We start from the raw sequence: 25,442 nt of genomic DNA on the forward strand, positions 1-25,442 counted from the left end.
CTTTATGGACACTGTTCTGAGAACATTTTCTTATAAATACATACAGTAGGCTCACAAGGCAACGGTATTTAATTGTTCATGACCTTGGTGATTAATCATACTTCTGTGATTGTTTACTTTCTCACTTATTTGCTGATGGTTTTCCCAATCTCTTGTTTTACTGGTGACATGGTGTAAATGATGAAAGCCCTGTAGTAAGCCCCAGATCCTTCAGGATGGTTTCTGTGAGTTTTTGACACAGTTTTTAAGTTCATGAAATGACACACATAAATATACATGCATATAATGTAGACAGATTGGTATCCATAAGATTGTAGTGGGATGCTCAGTTTACCTTCTGAAGATGTGATTAAGAAAAGATTGCTTTTATTAGTTACCCTTGTATTGCAAGCTGGAATATTCCCTTTATAGCTTCTAATACAGAGTAGTTTCCTTTTTTTTTTCCCATTCCTGCCATTTTATCCAGTGTCCTTTTTATAATAACCAGACATCCTTTACACTGAAGTTTAAATCAGTAGTTCTTATTAGTACACAGATTTTTATAATCTTATCTTCCCTTTAAAGGGAAGGTGTTGGCACCATACCTGGCATAGTGTGTTGTACAGGGTTAACTTTTATCAATACTAGAATCATCTGTTAAGTCTGGTTATTCTTTCTGTATTTTGCTAGTCTCTGCTATCTCTCCTGTCAACTCAAAACATTGCTATGCTTTCCATGTAGCAACCATGTACAATGCAAATTCTGTGGGTATATTTTTTCCCCTTTTCCCACCCTTTTCCTCTGGAGACGAGTTAATATTTCAGTTTCCCAATTCACTGGTGAGGTCAGCAGGGTCAAACGCTGTTGTGACTGTTCCTCACGCCTCCAGGCCCCTGCTCTGTCTGTCCCTCGCTGTCCTTTCAGTAGGCTGATCTCAGTAGGATCCCACTGACTGCTGCAACTGTAATGCACCAGTCCATTTTGCCCTCTGATAGAGGCAGCAACTTGCTCTGCCCTGCATTCACTGACAGTCCCCTGCCCCTCCTCTTTCCTGGAGGAAAACAAGCATGAGCCTGGGACTGTCCCAGGCCTGTTGGTACACAGAGAAAAATGCAGAGAGTGTTGCTTACATAAAAGTTTTATTGGAAATTCTTTGAATACTTGAAGTACACTGGAGACTATCCAAAACAATAGACTTGAGGAGCCTTCCCCTCCACCCAAAATATCTGTAAATTTGCAGCTACATACATACTGTCCTTACGACTGAGTCGAGCAGAGAGCTGCTAAAAGAAACAACCTTCATAACACAACCTGTGGCAGGCCACAGCAGCAGCTAGACCTTCACTGAAGCTAAGCATTTGTGCAGTGGTCAGGGAACTCAGAGCCTAGATGTAGCAACTGTGTGTTGAAACTGGGGACTGTCCAGGGAAGAGGCAGGTAACTCAGCCCTGGAGAATCTCTTATTGCTATGGCCATCCAGCTCAACACTAGCAGCTTATATAGGCAATTTTCCAGCCTTTTGAAGAGATGAAAATGTGCCACAGTGACATTCTGCCTTATGAGATGTGAGAGCTCTAGCCACATGGGGAACTTCATCAGTAAAGGAGCACAAGTACGAGCCCTGACCTCCTAGGTAGGATTAACAGGAACAGTAGTGCTCCCTGCCAGCTCCACAGCTTGTCAGCAGAAGAGCACAGCAGGAGTGCTGGCTAGATGAAGTTTAACCTAGACTATTCTTTATTCATACAGTGTGAACCAGCACTTTGCCTCATCTCTGCTGCTATGTAGCCCAGATAGTATCACTTTAGAGAATAAAGGTGACAACCACCTGCTACCACCTGAGCTACTTCCTACGAAGTGGCAGACCAGCTTCCTGAGCACAGGTGAGAGACAGTTGATCTATTAATTCCTTGTGTTCCTGCACCTTTCTGTGACCCTTTCCACCTGTGAAACAAGGTGGCTCTTGGATGGGGATCAAGTATTTCCTACAGCCCATGTAACTAAAGCCGTGTTATAAACTGTTTCATCTTGGAAACTTTCTTAAATGTTCATGCATCTTACTTTGCACGGACAAAGCAATTTCCATGTGAGGTTGCTAAAAAGTTGAATTGGATGAGTAAAATAAAAAGGTTCTGGTAGGTTCTAGGAAGCCCTTACCTGGAGTTTTAGAAGTTAAAAGGCCTCCCACTAAACACATCTCTCAAAAAAATCTTATGAAGTTCAAAGCATTGCATTGCTCTTGCCTTGCAGTAGGCTCTGTTCTGAATTTGGCTCCTCGCTCCAGCAGTGGCACAGAAATAGTGTTCCAGTGCAAAGCTGGGGTTCCCCCATCAGCTGCAGACAATCTCTTCCAGCTATGAATGCAGCTAAGCTGAAGAAGCTGCCACACTGCCCAACGAGAAGGTGGGTTACTCAGCCACTCTGAGGAAATGAAGATGGTTTCTCAGTATTCAAGCAACACAACTCCACTTAAAAGAAGGAACAAGGGGAAAAAGTGGTTTTGGATAGTAATGGGTCTTGCAGTTGCTCAGTCTAGTTACATGGGGGAAGAGGAGAGAGAACCACAAGAAAACCCACCTTACCCAAGTTTCTGTTTAGTGTCACTTTTTCTGCTCCCCTCCTTACATGAGGCAGAAGACATGCAACAGCCAAATCACCCATAGAGCAATGCCAGCCAGTCACACTGTTGGTGGCCGGATTATTACAAAAATAAAATTTCAGCTACTCAAAAGCCAGCTGATAAAAAAGTACCATAAGCTTCCCAAAAAAGTGTGCTTCTTTGAAGAAGCTGCCTTCTGAATAGCCAAAGAATCTTACAAATTCATCCATGCCTATCAGAAAACAGCTTTTTACCAAATCCCTGCCACTCCATTCCACTGATGTGTGCATTTCATTCTATCAGTGAGCCCTGACTGGATGCAATGGACACACAGTCCCTAAAACAGAGGATAATATTAATCAAGTCTGTCTTAGAAAATAAATATCTTGGATATTTTCCTGCAAAGAGAGACCAGTCTCACTGGCAAGGGTTCCACAGCACACTTGCTCTCTGCAGTGATCAGGACAGAATGACCCGCACTATAACATGAAAACAGAACATCTTTTAAATATAGGTTTCTTTAAAAGCAATAAATATTTTTTTTAATTCTTAAGATAATCTATTAACCATAAAGCAGGAAGGCTTGCAAGTATTAGAGGAAAAAATCTTGGACTAAGACTCCTAGTTACATAACCCTAAAGAAATAGGATTCCTAGTATTTACAGTTATGTTTCAGAAGCAGAGACTATGAATTCAGCATCATCACAGCTGCTACGTGCAGGCTTGCCAACAGTCAACACTTTGAACTCAGCATGGCCGAGTGTCAGTGCACTCGGGAAGGAAATGTGGAAAGCATTCCTGTAGTTTCACTCCTGCTAATCAGCCCCCTAACAGAGGGCCTTGCACAAAATCACTGTGGAGAGACCCAGTTCCTTAGAAGCAGGAAAACAAAGGTAACTTGTATTATGCAGGTCCCAAAGCTGATGTGTCTCCCTGGGCTCCAAGCACGCACTCTGAAGTCAGGATGAAATGCCCAGTTCTGTGGAATGGATGTCCTGGACTTCAAACAGCTGAATTTGCTGAACTCACAGATCCTGGAAATAAACCAAAGCTTTCTATGCTCTAACAGGATCAGAGTGTAGGGAAAAGTCTGTTAGCAAGAAGCTCTACCTAGGGAACTTACACCATGGGACCCTTGGAGGAAGCATATGGCAACTTTCCACAAAGCCCCTCCATACAGAACACAAACTGAGGAGAAAGTAAGTTCTCATACACTGGAGTTTGACTTCCTGTGTCCCTACTGAAGTCTTAGAACTGACTGTAAGCAGGAAAAGCAGTCCAGAACTATGTGGTGGAAAAGTTGAGGAGAATCAGCAGATGAGCGATATCTGTCATTGAAGAGAGAAAAGAAAGCTCACTTGATGGAACGGAACTCGTCAGTGTGAACAAAAGGCAGAGCAGGGGCGATAGAGATGTTTGTTGATGTCACCTCCAGGATGCCTTGAGGAGGAAGAATTGCAACGGAACTGGGAAACAGTTTCACTGTAAGGTTTCCACAAAAGCATCAAATTCTTTGACGTTTTTCTCGTGGACTGCCAGCTTCTCTGGTAACGAGTCCTGGAAGGGTAAGGGAAGGTGTGGATCAGTGCTCATTCACAGCAGACAGAAGGAAATTTTAAAACACACTAGGAAAAAAAAGTCTCTTTCTGAGTCATGCCATCCCTTGCCAATGCTCTGGGCTCACCTTTTTACGTGCACAAAACCAGGAACCCTCTGGCAGCATCCAGCAAGTGACCCTGAGAAGGGCACTCTGCCCAGAGTCTGTTTGTTCTGCAGGAACAGGAGGTGCACTAGGGCCTCACCTTGTGCAATCCCCACCAGCTGCAGCACAATAACCTGCTCACATCACTGCCTTCATCAAGTCTTTTGCTGCTCTCAGACTCTGGTTTTCATTTTTCTCCAGAGTATGGTACAATGCCAGAGAGCCTAATAGAGCACTCACCCAGATAGGACTTTCACCAGCCACACCAGAACTCCAGCTCTGCTCAGGCTGCAAAGTCAGGCCTGATTTGCCACCAAGTGAGACACCCCAGAGGCAGGATGAGTTTGGCAGGTTTCAATGACAAACAGAACAAGCATGCTGCAGCAGCCTTCAGCTTCAATACAAACACACCGGTTTTGGAGGCTCAGGTGTGCCACAAACAAATCTATTTTGGAATATATTTGGAATTTGCATTTGCATTTATTTGGAATATATTAGTGATGGACTCCCTTTGGGCAGGGTCCCTTTTCTGAGAAGTGTAGGAAAGACATTGGGCTTAGGAGAGTGGGTCCAGAGGAAGACCATAAAAATGATCAGAGGGCTGGAGCACCTCTCCTGCTAAGACAGGCTGAGAGACCTGGGGTCATTCAGCCTGGAGATGAGAAGGCTCTGAGGAAACCTTATTGTGGCTTTTCAGGACTAAAAGGAGACCTTTAAGAAAAATGGGAACAGACTTTTTAGCAGGGGCTGTTGTGAAAGGACAAGGGGCAATGGTTTTAAATTGAAAGAGAGTAGATTAATACTAGATAAAAGAAATTTTTATGAAACTGGTAAAAAACTGTAACAGGCTGCCCAGAGAGGTGATAGATGCCCCATCCATGTAAATAATCTAGGCCAGGTTAGATGGGGTTGAGCAACCTCATTTAGTTGAAGATGTCCCTGCTCATTGCAGAGGGGTTGGACTAGATGACCTTGAAAGGTTCCTTCCAGCCCAAACTATTCTACAATTCTATGAAGATACTTTTTTCAAACTAGGAATAGGGAGAGCATTATAAAGTACATATGATTCCCACAAACAGAGATTTCAGGGTTCCATACCAAATCCTCTGCCATGGACTGTGCACCAATGTCAATGGAGAGGCTGCTAAGTTGAGGGGGGTTCTGAAATTCACGGTAAAATGTCCCCAGGTCCATTGGAAGAATGTCATCTTTTGAAAATGCTGGTTTCTAGAATCAAAGACACTGCTGTTAATTCCCACAGACACTGGCTTCCCTATTGTTATAATCTCAGGTAAAGTCATGAAGTACCTGCTATCAGTAAACATCTTGGCATTACAACCGTTGCTGCAATAATGCCTTTTAAGTAACTGAAGAATAGCCAATATCACTTGATATCACAGTATCACCTGAGCAGTTGGAAGAGAACACTCCTTTGGAATCTGGCTCCTCTAGGTGCTAAGAGAGAGGATGCCAAGCCCAGATGTAAGTAGAGAACTGAAATGGTATTTAATTTGTAACTGTTGATTCTTGGTACCAGTCTCTTTGCCGTTCTGGCACTGTCACACCCTCCTAGTGTGGTACTGTGAGTGATGTGTCTTTTCCACTCCCACTGAAATCTGCTCTGACATCATTTGCCATCACACCAGCACGTGAAGCCCACCTAAGGTGTAGGTGTTGTGTAAGAGCTGTGATGAGGGCACTTACAAAGTCAACCATAACAAAGTCGTCATGGGTGTTCCCTGTGCTGCTGCCACTGGAGCCCTCCGAGTGTAAGCTGCCTTGGAGAGGAGACTCTGTTTCTGGAGATGCAGGAGGATTGACCTGCCCAAGAAAGCAAAGACGGTGAGTACTGATCGCACAGTCATGTCTGTCTGTGTACTTTGGCAGTGTGGGGGTGGTTAGGAGGCTGGACAATAAACATTAACTAGAGCAGGGGCAGCAAACACATGCTGTTATTTGCATGTCTACAGAGCCCAAGATTCAACACAGGAGACTTCTCAAAATCAAACAAATCTGAATAACGAGTTATTTTCTCCAAAACCAAAGTGTATTCAAGGCAGAGAATAGCATGGATGTTTGCATAAGGGATGCTGAGAAGGCACGTATACCTCTGGAAGAGTCTTACCATGGGGTCGTTATCTTCCAGCTCAACATTCTTGGGAGCAAACATGGCAAAAGGAATGTCTAAGTTGGCCATGGTCACCTGAGGAGATTTAGCAAACAGAATTTCACTCAGATGTTCTGCTTACCCAGCACAGGAAAGGATATTGAACGTCTTTGTCAGGCCAGCTAAAAATGGCCCCAAATCACGTCAGCAGTTAGGCATGAAGCTGACAATTTTAAAAGGCATGAAATCCAGAGATAACACTCAGTTGACCTAATGCAGATACATAGCTTGAGGTGGGATTGCTTCCATGCATATCTTGTATAGTACAGGCAAGGATAATTGAACTGCTACACATCAAAATAATTCTCCTTCCTTCATCCAAAAGGCCTAGAACTGCAGCCCTAGGAACTAAGCAGATCTCTAATCTGTGCTAGCTGAACTTAAATGCTTGCTTCTAGTGATGAACTGGTCTACTGCATGTTCTTCAGGGAAGGGAGGCTTGCTACCAGCTTTCCTCATTTATGGACCTGTGGTAGTGGCAGATCGTTGTGAGACCCAAGTGGAGTATCAAGTCATCTGTTCTCAAATAGAGTGTTGGCAAAGTGGAGCAAATTCAATAGCTATCACATCCCAAAAGGATTTTATGAAAAACAAAATACATCTTGGCAAAACCTTGTAGAGAAATGCAGCAGGCAGAAATAAGCACTCTCAGTCTCTGAGATTGCCCTGCCTTTTTGCTCCTCTGTGTATGAACAGATGGGAAAGGAAGGGTATTATGGTGCTCTCTGAGAAGATCTACTGCTTGTTACCTGGTTAATGGGTTTGTTGACGAAAGCTCCCACCTTCCGGATAAAGATGGTCTCCAAAAGGTCATGTGGGGAGCCACACTTTCCTTCGCTGCTGTTGGATACTGTTTCTGTGTCCTCACTGGGAGAGGAAAACACATAATTAGTGCCTCCTGACACAAACAGGGTAGATAAATAACATTCTTTATGAGACTCCTTCATTTTTGTTAGTTTACTCCTAGTATTGGAAGGACAACAGAAGTCTCTCCTTGTACCATACCTTCCTCCTCAGTCAGGAGCACAAAAGGAAAGTGGACACTTGTGGAATCAGATTTTTGTTTAAAGCTGGACAAAAACTGTTTAGTTGAATATAAAGTTGCTGAAATAGGCTTTTCTTCTGCGAAATGGACATTCAACTCGTGTGTGTTCACAGCAATTCCTGTTCATCACTGTTTTTTCAGTAACACAGCAGTGACAGATCTCTCAGGAGGTGAGGGCAAAAACCACAGTTGTATCTCTCACTCAGTTTACAAATGCAGCAGCCTGGTACATCACAACAGCCACTCCCAGTATGATTAATTCACTCCATGGCTATTAGGGACTTCCATGACCTATTTCTTTTGATTTTTTTTCCTACCACAGGTATTCAGAACTTTAAAACAAAAAAATAGTTTTGTCCCATGGAAAGAAGATTACCTAGATAGTGTGCCCAGGAAAGTGCTAGTGCAACTGAGTTTTGGTTTCCTCAGAGCAAAATCTCTGTGACTCACAACTATGTGACCCCAAGAGGGATTTCTCAAGAAATAAATATGGTAATCAAAAAAACAGAAGGCTTTAATTAGCTGTGAGGGAGTTGATTTAGCATAGTTTGAGGTTGCATTGTTTCCTTTTAAATAACTTTGTGCCTAAAGTTTCTAACTAAAATGGTGAACAGATTTATGGTAACTACAACTGGCTTTTGTAACAACACACATTAAGTCTCTAGAGAATTTAAGATTCATTTGTGAATTTACTGCATCTTGTTTTACAATCAGCAAAACCAGCAGAAGATTGAAAAAAAAATAAAATTGATAATAAAGTTGACATAGAAGATACATTACATAGAAGAAGGAAATTACATGGACTAGGATGTTTAAATATATGGGTAAGATCATTGTTTGGAGAAAGGCTGAAAAAGCCCCAATCAGAGAAAGCTGTAAGTTGATTTGAGGGATGGAAAGGCAACAGTTATGCTACAAACAATAGATAAAAAGGGGAAACAAAAAGTTTTATCTTAGTAGGCTTATAAATGGGTAAGCAAAAGTGGCGGATCATCCAAAACCTACCTACCTGCTAGAAGGAGTAGCTGTTGAGTAATGGACTCCATCCAGTGGGGTGCACATCCTATCTTGGTCAGCCTGAGTGCCATGTGCTGGCTGGCTAGGGACTGGGGGAACTCCCCCTTCTTTGCCTGGACCAATCAACTGAGATAGAAAGGAACAGTCGAGTTAAGAGAGCTCAAAATCAAACCAACACCATAGTGCAATACAAAGTAGATTCCATCACACTGGGCATAAGTTGTGGGGAGTTTTGCTGTATGACTGGGTTCTAGCCCCTGTAAGCCTTGGAGAGATGTAGGATTGGATTATCACAATACAAACTCATTTTTTACTCCCTTTGTACTCTACTCTCCACTTCAGGCATGTTTTACACTACAGAGTTCACCGGCTGTAAGTCCTCTGCTTCATGGGTGGGACTGGAGGGAAAAAAACCTTACATCCCTTTGCTAAAACCCCATGGCTCCCTACGGCTTCAGGAGAAGGGGAGGTGGAGAGGGAGGTGCTGATCTCTTCTCCCTGGTATCCAGTGATAGGATGCATGGGAGTGGTTTGAAGCTGCACCAGGGGAGACTTAGACTGGACATTAGACAGACTGGACTGTGTTTCTTTGCAGAGAGGGTGGTCAAAAACTGGAACAGCGTTTTCTTCCTAGAGATATGGTCAATGCCCCAAGCTGTCTGTTTTTAAGAGGCATTTGGACAATTGCCTTAATGCCAGGCTTTAACTTGGCCAGCCCTGAACTGGTCCAGGCAGGTGGATTAGATGCTCACTGTAGGACCATTCCAACTGAAATTATTTTATTTTATTAATACTGTGTCAGAAAAACTGGTGTAACACCAATATAACAAGCAGAAAAAAACTTCTGTCAACTTGGCTTATTTGTCTGATGAACCAATAACGATGTCAATATGAACTGTCAGTGTATCCTATGTCTAACCTACAGAACTGTGCTTGCACAGCTACAGGGGCAGCAGCTCTGTAAGACAGGCAATGTTTGGAATCAGTTACAAGCTACTGCAGGCAGTCAGGTCTGGTGCCTACTCTCCTGGCAGTTTTTCCACATGCCTCCATAGCCCAGTAAAGTGAGGGATGCTGAGGAGCCAATTCCTAACTCCTGTGGAATTTGTGCTTTCTCTGTATTTACATTCTTTCCATACCCCACAGACAGGACACCAATGCATGCACTAATTTCAATGCCTCTCTCGGGTGTACAAGTGACACAACTGGCTGCAATACCAGCCACACTGGTTCTACTCTCTACAAGTACCTGGTGAGGGTGTGCAGCATTCAAGCCACCAGCAAAGAGTACAGGATACCCCATGTCAGCTGATCCAACTCCCAGGGCAGCAGGCTGATAGGAAAGACGAGAGCTGGAAAGCTGAGAAAGAAGAGAAAAAACAAGGGCAAAGGGAGAGGAGAGAGGAAAGGGAAGGGGAATGCCCCACAGCCTGAATAATCACCAGTCACTGAAGAAGGAACAGGAAAAAGTCAGAGGCACAGCATTTCAGGCTGGCAGAAGGATGCTAGGTTTTCACTAGAACCGATAATGTAGTGTAGTTATTGTTCTAAAAAATTCTTACTGCTATGAGGACTATTGTCAAGTCAGGGGACCAAGTCTGAGCCTTGACAGGAAACAAGATTGGCTTTCTACACATGTAGGAGGAGGCTGTGCAAGGTATGACTAACATCCAGTCTCAGGGAAGCTCTGCTCTACAGGCCTATTTCAGATACTGGTGTAGTGGGTTGACACTGGCCAGATGCATGAATGCCATTATGAACTTAATAAAGAGCTAATATTTGATATTTTTTCATTCCAAAACAACTTCATTATCAACTGTTTGCAACTCCCATTGCAAATTAAAACAGCTGTTTTAAATCTGTTCAAATAGCTTCAGTGAAAGAATACATGGTCCCATAAATGTGCCAAGTAAAGAGAACTGGGAAGCTAACCCTTAGCATTGCTTTAGGAATTAAAGTTGGGAGCAATGAAACCCAGGAGAAATTCCTTATACATCCCAGGTAGGCATCTACCCAGTCAGGTTAGATAAAACTTCCCTGTTTTGACTTGCCTGACCTCAACAGGAACATTTCTTCCAGAGCTCAGTGTGAGCTCCAGCAGCACCAAAGCTGATGTCCTTTACAGGAATCAAAATGAGGAACAGCACTCTCATTCACATGAGGCTAGTTAAGCTGAGTGGAGCTCTAATGACTGCACAGGTTCTAGGAACATTGGCTGTTAACAGAAAACACTCAGAATTGTGCCTTACTACTCGTGTCTTTCACTAACAATCCTTGACAGCTGCTGTGTTTTCAGGGGTGCTTGTCCTGTCTTTGGGAGACCTTCATCTGCAAAGGCATTTAAGAAGCCAGTCTCAGTGAAGTGCCTGGCTCATTGCGGGTCCACCAGTCTTGCCCATGCACAGCAAACACTCCACATTGTCAAACTGGTATTTCCCTGTATTGGTTTTGCCATGCCAGAACTCATATTCTAGCCAGGTAGAGCATATTCTATTGACAACTCACTTGATGTGAAAAGGCCAGTCCCATCACTGGGACCTTCAAGGTGTCCGTCACCAGAGGAGGAGGGGTCTGAAAATGTGCCTTTGTGACAGTAAAAACACACTGTGCACAGACACAGACAAACAGGGAAACAAGGAAAAGAGAGAGTGAGGGGGGAGAGAGAAAGAGAGAGAGAAGGACTTCAGACAGGAATTATGAAGAGTTGGATGAACTGAATGCTAGTGAAGAGGTTTTGGCTGCAGCAGCCACACCTACACAGAGAGCAGAAGTCTCAGTATTGCCAGAAGCACATTCATTTTGTAAAGAATTGACTGTTTTTCAATCTGAGTGAACCACTGAACACAGGTAATATTTTAGACTCCAGTGTACCCTGACAGAAAGTAACTGCCAGAGACTCTGTTCCACAGTTAATTATAATTGGTACTAGCCAATTTGCAAGGAGAAGGCTGAGCAGATGCCAGAAAAAGTCTTTTTTTTTTTTTTTTTAATTTACAAATGGCTTGTATTTCAGCAGTCTCCATCCATCCATACTCCCTATCCTCCAGCTTTCTGAAGAATCCTATCTTGGCAGATCCGTGCTGCACCCTTAGAATAAAGGGGACTCAGACTACAGTGCAATTCAAACATCTTGATGTGAAGCAGGAACTTTATCAACAGGAGCAAAACTCCAGAAGTAAACAGTCTCTCAGAGGGTGCTAATGCAAAAAGGGCAATCCAAATCTGGTTCAGTCCCATAACTCCTCCCAGTCATCTTCCTACCAAGTGGTTTTCACTTTGAGGAAAGCTTCAGCTTCATTTCTGGGTGGCCTCATGGCCGGACTCCTGAATTTTGGGCTACTTCACAACACACACACACAGACATGCAAGCTCACAGAGAGGGTAACAACTATCTCCTTGTACCACACAGGTTAGGCCTCACTTTTACTGAGAAGTCAGGTAGAGATTCACACAATTTGCCCACAAAATCACACAGTTCCTAGCATTTTACTAGTCATTAACCTGGACAGGACATACAGAAAGCTGGAGAAAAAAATTAACTTCTTCTTTCCCTTTTAATTTGAAGTCCACGCTGCCAAGGCAGCCTTACAATTCTAACTGCGGTAACAAAGACTGGCAGTTGCTTTACAAATAAGGGCAGAGCATATGGCAACTATGAGCCACAGAAAAAGCAAGAATGTAGGCTCATTCTTTATGTGAATCCTCAAGGTTCAAGTGGTTTCATAAAGCTTTTCCTCCTCAATGACAGTAGAGTTTCCTGACCCCTGGGGAAATGTCAACCTCAATGTAGTTACATACACTACTACTGTTAAGTAACACTGGCACAAGCAAGCCACTGGAAACTTCCTTATGAAATCTTTTGTATTTACCCCACTTGAGGGAAACACAGGACACAATTCAGCCACAAACTCATTTCCCGAACTGTGTACTGAAGAATAAGAAAAGCTTTATTCCATCAGACTTACTGTGAGTGGTGGCTAATTAGTTCAACATTGCCTGATGCCTGGTCACCTGAAATCACCTTGGCACAAAAATGCTTCCTAAGAGAAGCTCATTTCTAGCTCATTCATACAGCAGAATACATTCTGCTAAACCAGGCATATTAATTCCTCTGAAGCAGCAGAAAGACCCTTAGCAAATTCTTTCAGTTTGGAACAGCATTCCAGTTATACGTCATTCTATGTTTTCACATTGACAGTTAAAGAGATTTAGAGTCTTTGGATTGTATTTAAAGGTCAGTAGAGCCATCTGCTTCTTGGCTAGACAGCAAGGCAGGGCAATCCTGAATATTTAAAGTGATAGGACAACTGCAACTCTGGCCAAGTCTTCAAAATACAGAACTGTGGAGTCAGATCCGTAAGAGAGTAAAAGAACTTGGGAGTTTCTGGGGTTTTATATTCAAAAGGAAACCATTATCTATTTATTTTAAAATTGAAACTTAAATGAAGTTTGCATGGGCAATTTTTTTGCCAATACTTATTCCTGCTGCCCCAACTACTTTTAGATGGTCCAACAAATACAGCTTTTTGCTTTTTTCTGTCTTTCTCCAGCATTTTACTGGTATCAGTGTTTCTTTTTCAATGTCAGTCTGTTACTCCTACTTAGGCTGCCTAGCATCAATGTCTTGGATTCCTCCTCTTGCAGTACTGGTATGTAAAATGTGTAAGTACACTGCTTCTTCACACATCCTCTTCAAGCACACCTCAAACCAGCTACAGGATTAGGCACTTTTAATCCTTCTCAGTAATTCAGTCTTTCTAGGCCCCTGGAGTTTTGTTGAAACCAGTATCTAATTTCAGTCGATTTTACTCAAGAACCCACATGTTAAATTTAATTAGCAGGAAGCATTCTGTTTGTACAATACCTGCTGTAGGAATATGTGAACTATTCTTACAGCAATTGTTCTATAAAGTAAAGAGCCTGGACTCTCTTACCTGAGATGGAGGAGAGGTGGAAAACGATGTGGTACACACTTCTTGGGAATCTTCTACTGAGGGGTATACTGCACCATTGTCCTCACCAGCTCTAAAGCAGCAAGAAAAGACAGGTTTCCTAACTGGAAATATTCCTTAAAACAAACAAATAGTAAAACACACTGGGACAAACACTGCAGGGAGGTTGAGAGTATTTGGGTGTCGTTGAAAGGAGAAATATGAAGGGCTCTCATCTACTTGCCAAAACCGAGGAAAACCAAGTGGGAAAATGTCAGATTTTCTTCGGTGCTTTTATTCTACCCCACTTAAAATAACAGGTGTTTCTAACTAATGCTTTTGTTATATCAGCTAATGCTACTTTGGTGTTTGCACATTGTCAAACATCACCACTGGTCCCAATTTGAATGCCCTCACATTCATTTCAGAGAAGACAAACCTCTCATCTCCAAAGAGAAATTAAACTGATCTTCCCCAGTGGAAATGTCCAGGGATGCATGCATCTAGACATGCAGCTCTGCATCAGGATTAACCATTACACTTTCAAATTCCTGAAGGCGGCCAAGATTAAACATTCCTTGTGTCCAAGTGCTTCAGTGAAGAATTTGGGAAAATACTGGGGCTTGCTGCACTCACTTGTCTCAATGTGAGGAGAAAAATGTCACCCTTCATCACATTTAACTATGCCAATATGACTGACACTAATTCTCCAGTGTCCCTTCCCATGCTGTCAACAAATAGTGGAAAAGGCTCTGTATTTGGGCATAATGGATGCCTTTACCATGGCCCATGACTTCAACTCAGTATTTCCTCACCTGTAATTGCAGGGATGCATGGGTGAAGAGCTGGGATAGGGACGGTCCACAAAGTGATCAATTATAATCCCCATGATAGGAGGGGTCCTCTCAAACTGCCTGCAAGGCAACAAGCAATGGTGTTATTGGCTTCTTCTCTCTACTCTTCCCAATTCGTGGTGCCCTCACAGAAAACCTTTGCTTCTATTGATGGGACCAGAGCATCTTTATAATTTAGTCCTGTGACTCCAGGCATGCATCAACAATTTGGAGTTCTAGAGCCTGGCTCAGGGCTACCCAAATACTCCCCTTGCTGCAAGGCTTAAGCGTGAGAGAGAGCGTTCTTCTTGAAAGAGAATCTCAGCAGGAAAGGATAAGCAGAAGGGAAAGATTTGGAGGCTCAGAATATGAGGGGTTTAACAGTAAATTATTGTAAAACACTTTCTGGCATGATCACAGTGTCTCACCTGGTTGACATGAAAGCCAGGTTGATTCTGTAGGCACAAGACAAAGTGATGGTGCCCACTGGGGTACCCACTGTCCCAACACGGACTGTCTGGAAACCTGTAAAGTTAAGGAATATTTATCAGTTTCACTGATCATTTATGACCATACTTTTTTATTCTGAGGTCACGTTATCTTATTTCAGTAGTGTTTCCATTATCTCTTGCAATCTGAACTCCAAAAACACATGTAGAACCTATAAAAAACCAGCCGCACTAGGTTGCCTTGCTGGTAGGCTTCACCTGCAAGACTTCTGATGTTGCTTCCTGGCTTCTTGGTCTAAAATATTGTTCTGAAGTGCTTCTTGTTCCTCAGTAGATCATGACCTCCTTTATCAGTCCTGTCCCTTATCAACATAATTCCATATTCTTATTTCAGTTCTGTATCACTAGAGTCAAAATGGCAATCACATGGGACTTTGTCCAAGTACCACCACGATACTTGTCACCTTGTGACAGAAGGCTGCACTGGCAGATCAAGACAAAAAGCATATATAAGCTTCAGACTAATTTTCCTTATGGTACTTGGGAACAGTAACCAAAAGGTACTCAGAATGAAACATAATTCTGCTCTTTTTTGTGTGTTGTCTAATCATACCTTCTCCCAGGCCACTCAGCTGGACTTCACCAAAATATATCCTGAAGAAAATGAAAAAAAAAAGCTGTTAGATCCAGTTGGGACATAATGCTATACATATCCTTGTTTCTTATGTAATTTTGGGAGCTTAAAGGCTTGAACTACTTTTTCTCTTCAGGAAAACCCAAAATAAATGGCTGGAATGCCCATCTCAAAAAATCTTACAGCTGCTTCAGAAGAACAGGTCATGTAAAAGAAAGGAGAAAGAGAAAATGCTAGTCCAATCAAAACTTTCTCTTTAAGTTTTTTAAGCCTCTGTGGTTAAATCTACAGTTCAGAGCAAAAATGTGAAGTGATACAAACTTCACAGATAGATAAAAACTGATGCTCATCACACAACATAAAAGATTAACTGTGCTGTAAAGAGACCTGCTTTTAAGTACACACCAAGTCAGCAATGGAGGCAAAAATGAGAAAATGGCTGGAATTTCTCTGAGTTCTCAACTGTGAAAATGATACCAAACCTGAGATTTACAATTATATAAATTAGCTATGCAAACATGTCAAAGATTTTTCTCACAGCCAAAAACAGGAAGATAACGATGATCCACAAGCCAGTCAGACTCACAGCCCAAACAGAGCTGAACCCAGTATTTGGATGAGTAAACTGCTGGAACTACAGGAAGTGGAGTTAAGGATGCATCTTTAAAATGGAGTAACAGGAGAGCTCTGTATCTATGTTGCAAAAGCACACATTGCAGTTATGTGCAATGTAGAGAGGCATTTATCAAATACAGGCCAGATACCAAACAATTGGATGCTAGTAAGCAATTTAACCAGGGATTGCCTGTAGAATTTTTTTTTTACTCTTCCTAACATGGTAGGCAAACACTTCAAAGCCTGTGCTTAGCTTTTCTTTCAATGGCTTAAGTGAAGGCTATAAGGTGATACATAGACCAAAGGATTTTTTCTGTCACTGCTCAGTAGTAGTTCTATGCAAATAATTTGGTTTTATTATTACTCATCCATTTTTAACTACATTTGCAGCTACACTGTGCAAGTCTAGAGTCTCTGCTGTTTGCATTTCAAATGAGGAATTGCTGCTTTACCTGTACAATATTACATATTCATGGCCTTGTTTCCTTGAGAGTCTGTAGGCTGGAGTAACTCTGGTTATAGCAAGCAAAGACTTCAGCAGTAGAGACAGCCTGTTGTATACAGTGTATGAAACTTTAATTTCTTTGTCACACCTAGAGAACAAAGAAAAAAATTAGTCTTTTGCACACAACTAAGTTGCCTGGGTTTGGAGATCTTGTTTGTTTTGGTTTGCAGTTGCTTTTGTTTATTTTATTTTAAATAAAAATTAGTCTGGGCCAGTTATTTAATTTTATTGCCAAAATGATAAATAAAGGTCCAGTGTGGCCGCCTGTACTGACAAACCAGCTAAGAGTCCTGCTTCAACCTAGTCACCTGCTGTAGAAGAAATTGCTGGAAAATGCCATGCAGCCTTCTACTAAACGAAGACATCTTTTCAATATTAAAAGCATTTGGCATTACCAAGACTATGAATTCTTGGACCTGAGGAAGCCTAGTTGTAATGGAAGAATGAAGAAGGAATTAAATTAGTAGTTTGCTTTCTTGACACTGGTGTTAAAACAGTTTGACTGCTGCTCTAGACAAAAAGAGGAGTTCCCTCTGAAGTGCCCCTGGCCACAGCCAGTATGTGCTCATTGATCACCATGGATTAACCACCTGCACCCATTTCATCAGCTAAAAACTACAAACACAAAGAATGTGTGAAGGATGCACTTACTTTTCATTCATTTCTAGACACCAAATTTCCAGCTCCATGGAGTCCCCCTGGATCAGAGAAAAGATGGCAAAGGCTCATTTCAGAACACAGACCTTTTCAAATCTCATTAGTGATCAGCAATGGCCACACCCTCAGTGATTTGTCTGCTGGCTCCCACTTTCTTGTGATGCTATGATAGAAAAAGGTGCACTGGAAATGTCCCTGCATAATTATATCACCTGAGGGAATACCTTCCTCAGAATGCCTAAGTTCTTCATGGTCTAAGAAATTAGTTTCTTAAAAATTACAGATTTAATTTTCTTAAAATTAGTTTCTTATAAAATTTAGATTTTGCTGCTGTGTCATTTGTGTGTTTGGCCTCAGATTTCTGCAGTGAATTGCTTCTGTTAAACAATACATTTCCCTTCATTAGCTATCACCTTATCTAGTAACATTTAGATATTCTCACGTTGGATTCTTGGATTAAAGGGCAAGAGCTCTGGTAGTTGAGTGAAGATTCAGGCAAAAAAGCCCACAAAGAAAAAAAAAGGGCATCTGTTTTGATTCAGTTCTCACCTCTGAGGTTTTGAGAGAAATCTCCACGCACATAGAGCGTCCAACAGCGGGCAGCTGTCCTGCCAGGGCTTTCTTTGCTTCATGAGTAACCTCTGGTATATCTTTGATTGCCAAATTGAACTGCAGAATCAAAGAGATGGTTCCATTTTTTTATTTCTTTGAAAAACTGCCTGATGGTACATTTCAGACAGGCTCACAGACCCATATATAACATACTAGGTCAGTGTCCACTGAAATATTTATGAAACAGAAAATTCCCAGCTGGTTCAAGCTTTTCATATTCACAGAGATTCCCATGGCTGCTAATTCAAATGTTTTTCTTGATCCTTCTATAAAAATTTTGCCCCTTTTTGCTCACTTCAGTCTTATCTTCACCCACAGAGTATCTTGAGTCTTTTCCATTTAATAAAGGTCATTATTAAAAAGTCCTGATTTGCAGAGTAGCAAACTTCTGCCAGGTAAGAACTCATCAGCCCACCCCCAAGCAGATCTGGGAAATGTGCCTCAGCTGGCAGGAGCTGCTGAGAGGCGTCATTTCTCTTACGCCCCTCATCAGCCTGTGAGAGTCCAGACTGATCTGTTGCCTGTGAACAACAACCACCAACCCTCACACAACATCAGCAATGAACAGAACTAAATATAGTACCCATTCCATGCATAATTATTGTCTGCACAAGGCTGTAGTAACCACGTGGTGTTCTCAGCACACACACAGAGTTATGGAGCTGCTTTGACAAATATGACCTTACCCAGTCAGAACCTGTTGGGGAGGATGATGAGCGGGTACAGATTTTCTCTCCAAGTCGGGCCTGGACAATTACTTGTACTGTCTGGAACAGAAAGAAAAGGATTCAGAGAAATGTTTTGGGCTCAGTACAGCCCTTCGTTCAGAGCCTGAGCTGCACAAGCTACAAGTGAAAAAAAAGGAAGGACTGACTAGGATGTAGAGAAGTAGAGTTTGCTACACCGATCTTCAGTTCTAATCAATTTAAATTTTACATTTAACAGAGAAATGTATTTCAGAAAGAAAATCATTTTAGGCTGACCTTTCTCTGTAACAACATTAAGTGACTAAGTCAATTTTGCAATCAAGATTTGCACTTTTCAACAGAAAATTCAGAAAAATTTGCAAAAATATTCCAAGCCTGGACAACTAAACTAAAGCCAAATGAAGCTGTACATTTATATCAAAGCCACTGACAGATTATCTACTTGCACCTATGCATGAAGTGAGGCCAAATTTTATAATTACATAGCAACATCATTCATAAGAACATTCTGCTATTATTGTTTTGGGAAGCAATACAAAAATTTAGATAGGCTGAAAGAGCTGGGGCCAGCAGAATAAACTATCCAACAGCTGGGTGGTTAGACATGCTGCTAGAAACCCAAAGCTGACAGAGTGTGAAGTGCCCACAACTGATTCCAAAGCAGGATGCTTCTGGAGGATGGAAGAGGATTTGAGGGTAGAAAAAAGGAGAAAAGATGTTTTTCTAGTTGCTCTCAGGAATCTCCTAAATTTGACATCAGCTTTTCTTGCTTCTTTCTTCAGCAAAACAAAAAAACACAAAAAAACCAAACCAAACCAAAACCAAAAAAAAACAAAACAAACCAAACAAAAAAATACACACACACACACAAAACCCCACCAAAACAAACAAACAAACAACAACAACAAAAACCACAAAAAAACCCAACAAACCCACACCTCAATCTTGTTACTCTAGCCACACCAAGCATGTTGTTTGTTTTGGGGTTTTTTTTAAACAAGGAAGAAGAGGCATTTGTCCAAATGAGAAAAGCTACCTTTAAAGCAAAAAATTTGATGAACTTGTCCAGGTCCTTCCTGTCCTGGGAGCTGAGATCAGTGTCCATTGCATATGGCAATCTGAAATATAGCAGAGATCTGGGAATGAAGTCTTCCTCCAGCTTTTTGTTTAGATTTCAAAATATTTTTTGCCATTAAAGGCCACCTCTTAAGAAATACGAAGCACCAAAGCCTTCTACCTGTCAAAATCCAAACATGCTAAGATCTGTGGGATGTGTGAGGTGTAAATGCACATTGATAGTTTATCTGGTCAGTGCAAAGATCAAAAAATTAAAAAAACCAAAGAAGATTCACAATTAGAACTCAGAACAAGTTCTAGAATTTTGCTAGTTGAAATTTAAAAGGAAAACAAATAAACAAACTACAAAAAATACCCCTGGGACACCCCAACACCACAGTGACTGCATTCCATGCCAAACTAATCATCAGAGGTCTCTCCTTCAAAAATAACGTGTCTTCACCTATCAGCACTGGTGAAAACAAGCTAAATGGCTTTCTTGAGCCTGAAATTCTTAAAGCAGTATTTCAATCCTATTTCAGTGGTATTTCAGCATAAATCTATATAATAAACCATTGCTGGAACAGGCTACACTGCTTCTTTACTTTCAACAAATAGTACTTGCAGTAAAACTATACAACTACAAAATTTACCTACAACCAACTGAAAAGACACATTTTTGTCAAGAAATAGACCAAAATCCTCTGTTTGCTTCTCTTGAAAGCTCTGATAATAAATATTTAGCTTTCACATTGACACTGCCTTGTTTTTCAAAATACAACTGTTTCCAGGAACACAATGAACTTGCACAGTGTCTGAAGCAGGGCAGGGCAAGGCACTAATCCTGTGTCTGCCATCGTGTCACATGGCTTGGGATAAATCACCATTCTTCTGTCTCTCAGTTTCTTCACACGTAAGTTAATAATCATAGAGACCATTGGGGAGGAACACCTTAATTAGCAGCATACATTGTAGTTTTTGCTCATAAGCCTCCAAAGTATTAATCCACTCTTAAGCCCTGTTGCAGTTCTGGACAGCTAATCAGCCTGAAGCAGCGTGTCAGGCGTGTTGTATTTATGGAACGTGCCGCTCGTCACAGCAACGCCCGCAAGCCGAGGCCAGCGAGCACCAGCAGCTGCTGTGCACAGGGTACCCAGTGTTCAACCCCTGAGCAAAGGCTGAACTTACAGCAAGGTGTGCTACTCGTGCAAATGAAAGCTTGCAGGGCAAAAGGGCCGATAACCTGTTCACACAGAAAATACAGGATCTTTAATGACCACGCGCATGCAATGCTTCCATTGAAAATACCGCACTTAATGACAGTAAAGGCCTGATGCTTTAGGAGCATCAATCAAAAAGGCTGCAGGATAAGAGTACTGCAATTTACAGAGCATTTTATAGAGAACAGCGCTGCTTTCTGAATGACTGTAAAAAGAAAGCTAGACATGTGGTTGAAAGTTCCTAGGCTACACTCACACCACATCTCCTTAAGCTGTAGTGTTCTCATTACAAATTGTAACTTAAATTAAGAACAACACAAGTGATTCAACATCAGATGCATTATCAAATTATCCTTCAGATATTTTAACCTCCTTATTAAAACTGTTATGCCTTCTTTCCCTGCATTTACCTCCACTAGACAGATTACAGACTCTTTCCACTGTGGGGGGTGCAAAAGGAAGTCAGCATTTAAAGTGCTTGATGCAGCACTTAAAATTTTAAAAAATAACCATTTAGTACAGACATGTACCACTACAAAAAAACCACAACCCCCCAAACAAACAAACAAAAACCCAAGCAAGAACAACCTGTTATTATTCTTCTGATTTAATTAAGTAAAGCACTGTAACAGTTGAGGAGATCTGAAATCTCTGACAAACCTGGCTGATACAGGCAGTAAAATACTGCATTAAAAATATATTTTTCTCAGTGAAGAGAATGCTGACATTTAAATACTAAAAAAAATCATACTGGCTTTTAATGTGAAAAGTGGTATGTGACCCCTGCAGAAAGATGCAAGGAAATGTATATATACTGATATTATGGGAGAGCTGTCAAGTAAAGCACCCACATTTGCCTTTTGAGGCTGGAAAGAAGTTCTGATATCAACTATTTCAAGATGCTAAGGAACTAATGGAGGGTGTTGGGCTCACTGGTCTATTAGGAAAGGAAACAAAGATGATCATCAGCATGGCACTATGTGCAGTACAGGAATTAGTTCTAATGACCTCAATATCTCTAGAGGAGAGAAACAGTCACCAGAGGGTTCAAAAATGAGAGCCTCATGGTTCTGCCCTGCTGCAGCAGAACTGGGACTCTTCCTGGAAGATCTGAAACTACCTGTAACATTCATGAAAAATTTGGAGATTCTTCCTGTTACCTCCCAAGCTCCAAATGCCAGCAACAGTTGACTCACCAGAGCCCAAAGCAGAGCAGAAAGTATCAGGCAAGATTTCCTGGAAAGGAATAAGTAATTTCATGGGGAATCTGGGACTTTGGAACTCAGCTTCTGAAATGTCTAAGGGCTCTCATCTGACAACCATCATCTCCTCATTTTTGTAGGAGGGCCTCTGGTGATTGCCTGAGACCTAAGGCTTAGAAGAGTGCTCACCTTTAGAAACAGGCTTGGTAAGAGTTAAGATGGAGCTGGAATTACAGCAAACTTTTTATTTACATAAGTTCTTTGGTACTCTAAGGTTAGCTGCCACAGCTGACCTGAACAGCAAGGAAATTCTTTAAACTTAGTTCCACCAAACTCAATCCACTTGTCATGTCCTGTAGGTTGCAATGTCAGCACTTCTAGTTAAGTGCTACTGCACAGGCCTATGCTTAACTCAAGAAAACTGTTTCATTTTTTACACCGAGTGAAAACTTAGAAGGAAATAACCTTTGGTCTAGCTTAGAAAAATACAGATGACTGGTTTCCACTCAACCAGGTAATCCCTTAAGTAAACTGATATATTTGCCAGCACATGATGCAACCAGCATCTTGTCCATTGGCATTTTTCTTTGTCTCCCACTTTCTGCAATATCCATTTTTATACTATTGCTTTTATTTATATGCCTTTGTCTTCACTTTGCTGTGAACAGAACCATCAGAAACTGCATGCTCAAAGGAGAACTGCCACATGTGGCTCTCTTGACTAACTCCTTATTCCTTCTCCCAAGGTTCAGATTTTATCCAACATAAATTTAACATCTAAGCGCTATCTATAGCGTCACTGCTATTTACACCCTCCTCCTCTGAGGAGAAGGACACATCAGCATAAGGTGATGGCGCTGTTTGCATGATGCAAGGAACTGCAAGAGCCCTCCCCTTAATGCCTCGGCAAGCCCAGAGGAACTACAGCGACCGGCACGCAGCGCTCCCGGCCCCGCGCCGCGCTCCCGGCCCCGCGCCGCGCTCCCGGCGCCGATCCGCGCTCCCGGCGCCGATCCGCGCTCCCGGCGCCGATCCGCGCTCCCGGCGCCGATCCGCGCTCCCGGCGCCGATCCGCGCTCCCGGCGCCGCCGCCGGCAGACACCGGTGAATGGTGCACGGGAGCACCTGGGAGCACCTGGGATCACCGGCATCACGCCACGTGTTCCGTACATGGGAACGGAGCGAGTACATCTCTCTGACAGCCCCATAAACAGGAAAGGAGCAGAAGCACCCGACATATGCTCAGGAGGAAGGGCATTATTATTGCTCCTGGGGAAACCATATACAGGCTGCTTCCATCATCTGTATTTCTCTCTGAGCCATGGCTGCTACAACTAAAAGTTATCTTGCTTTCCTTTCAACTAGGCATTCTTCGATGCAAAATAATTACTCATGGTTCTTATCGCAGAGTGAAATTGAAAAGACAGGAGGGAAGAAACCAGAGTGGGTGTAGCTGTAAGGAGAGGGCTGTGGAAAGCTTTCATCCCAGATGTTTGTTCCCAGTTACCTGACTGTGCCCCCCAAACTGTGCTCCTTGTCCGTAGCACTCTTCCAGAACTTCTTTTCTAATACAGGACCCAAATCCAATCTCCAAGGATGTCCTATGAGAAGCTCAGAAAAGCCTCGTTGAATCACGCAGTAAACAAGAAGCACATGAAAGTTTCTGAAGCTTTTCAGGGTGCCTAGAACACATCCTCCCTTCAATGAACAAGAGGCTTCACTGCAAGCAGGTATTTTCAGCACATTAATAAGCAACTATAAAAAGATCTTCATAAACACAGTGCTCTGTTTCCAGACTGGGCCTGCAAGTCAAACTCCAGTATCCTACAATTACTTAAAATTAGTCTCCATTTTGCCTTCTTAGTAGATTAGTCAGAAACATAGGGAGAAGTAGCAAACAGTTCTAAGGTAACACTCTCATTCTTTAAAGTTGGTGGATTTTTTTTAAAGAGAAGATTAAATTCTAGCAGAAAAACTGTTTGACATAATATAAACACTCTGATGTAATCAAAGGCTCTGCAGTTCACTATATGCTCAAGTTTTGACTGATAAAGAGGTAATATTTCCTCCTGATCAGGAAACAGATTCACTTTATAACCAATAAACAGTAAATACCTTTAGTAAACACCTTACTAAAGCCAGCACTGCCAGTTCCACTGACTTACAAACAAAATGAAGCAATTCCTGTTGACCAGCAGTTACATTCTGTACTTCCCTATGCTCTATAAATGGTATCAGTTCCAAAGTCCATCCTCTCAATTTGTTTGTCAAGCCAAAGTATACAGACTAAACCAGAATCTGCTTCTACATACCCTATACTATAACCACCAACATAATCACCACCTCTCAAGTACTGTATGAACACATGTTCAGAAGTGTTATACTATAAGATTATACAATACCATCTTAGCAAAAGTGATCCTGTATGATCCTTCTAGATATTTACACACAGCCTGGCTCATCTGAAGGACTTAGTTCTTGCCACAAGAAGGAAGGTCAGGCCTCCAGGACCTCCAGATCAGGCCACTCCTGCAATAATGTGGAGATGCTCTAAACTTTATTTGGACAGCAAACTAATTTTCAGCTAAGGCAGTAATTTGCCATGTTTTTCCCTCTTGGTATGTGCCTCGTCACACCACTTTTCAGATTTGTAAGTAGGCAGTTTGTAGGCCTAGTCCAAAGAGTCCCTCTTCCACCTGTGCACTGGCATGGAAGGTGTCTCTGCTGCCACCGAATCCACAGGAATGACTCTGTGCCCTAAGAGCCACACCTCCAACAGGAAAAAAGATATGACCACCTGTAACCTCTGCTCTTTCCCAGCAGCATACTGCCAACCCTCATGTTACAGGAAGACTGTACAATGGAGCGTGCGGTCTCACATTCTACTATTTCCCACAGGCTCTGAAGCATTTTGATTTTCAGTGACCTCGCTGAGATTACAGCGGGCCGCATCTTTCCCCGGCTCCACTGACAGCCACCAGTCGTTAGGGAAACGAATCGCAGCCGACACGTGGCTCTCAGGAACCGACCCCGCGAGCAGCGAAGCAAAGCAAAGCGAAGCGGAGACACGAAGCCGTAGCCAGAGGCTTAAGGCGCACGCCGCGGCCCCCTCCCCTCGAAGGGCCTCCCGCAGGCTGCGGAGCTCCCGGCCCTGCCCCGCGGGGCCCGCGGTACCTGCGCGGGGCCGGCAGTGCTGGCGGCGCGGCGGCTCATCCCGCGCCGGGCCCGCTCCGCCGCCGCGCCTCCTCCGCGCCCCGGCCGGGCACGGGGAGAGCCCCGCGGCCCGGGACCGCGACCGCCGCCTACAAGCCCCGAAGCCGCCCCGGGGCTCCGGCCGGCGGCCCTCCTCCTCCTCGTTCCCGGCCCGGGGGTCTCGCCGCCAATGTCAGCGCCGGCGGGGGTGCGCGGCCGGGGGCCGGGCCGGGGCTGCCGCTGCCCTCAGAGCCGCGGGCTGCGCCGCGCCGCCATCGCCGCCGCCATCGCCGCTGTTTGTTTTCATCCGCTGCGGGCAG

General features: G+C 42.9%; 1 protein-coding gene across 4 annotated transcripts; it reads right to left on the minus strand.

The window, feature by feature from the left end:
* Nucleotides 1-1,099: 1,099 nt before the first annotated feature.
* Nucleotides 1,100-25,432, minus strand: ATG13 (autophagy related 13). Of its 4 annotated transcripts, none has more exons than XM_063398457.1 (17): nt 25,105-25,432; nt 20,697-20,751; nt 19,489-19,570; nt 18,432-18,512; nt 17,683-17,802; nt 17,128-17,174; nt 16,424-16,564; nt 15,336-15,376; nt 14,702-14,798; nt 14,256-14,354; nt 13,444-13,534; nt 8,502-8,635; nt 7,197-7,314; nt 6,406-6,483; nt 5,985-6,101; nt 5,379-5,507; nt 1,100-4,135 (listed from the first exon to the last, which is right to left on the minus strand). In XM_063398457.1, the coding sequence occupies exons 3-17, from the start codon at nt 19,555-19,557 to the stop codon at nt 4,058-4,060; spliced, it is 1,440 nt and encodes a 479-aa protein (XP_063254527.1). In that variant the 5' UTR covers nt 19,558-19,570; nt 20,697-20,751; nt 25,105-25,432; the 3' UTR covers nt 1,100-4,057. The 4 variants fall into 4 exon arrangements, with proteins under 4 accessions (XP_063254527.1, XP_063254528.1, XP_063254525.1 ...); XM_063398458.1 differs by lacking the exon at nt 20,697-20,751 and adding an exon at nt 23,438-23,531; XM_063398455.1 differs by lacking the exon at nt 20,697-20,751 and having other exon boundaries at nt 25,105-25,431.
* Between the last annotated feature and the right edge of the window lie 10 nt (nt 25,433-25,442).

Source organism: Prinia subflava, chromosome 5, assembly GCF_021018805.1.
Source record: "Prinia subflava isolate CZ2003 ecotype Zambia chromosome 5, Cam_Psub_1.2, whole genome shotgun sequence".
NCBI lineage: Eukaryota > Metazoa > Chordata > Aves > Passeriformes > Cisticolidae > Prinia > Prinia subflava.

What these genes read in the sequence shown, in the direction of transcription:
- ATG13 (XM_063398457.1), bottom strand. Translation starts at nt 19,557, where the DNA reads ATGGACACTGATCTCAGCTCCCAGGACAGGAAGGACCTGGACAAGTTC. An exon ending in TTTCTCTCAAAACCTCAGAG is followed by an intron (nt 17,175 to 17,682) that starts GTGAGAACTGAA and finishes TCTCTGATCCAG; the next exon opens with GGGGACTCCATGGAGCTGGA. An exon ending in ACTTTGTTATGGTTGACTTT is followed by an intron (nt 5,508 to 5,984) that starts GTAAGTGCCCTC and finishes CTTTGATTCTAG; the next exon opens with AAACCAGCATTTTCAAAAGA.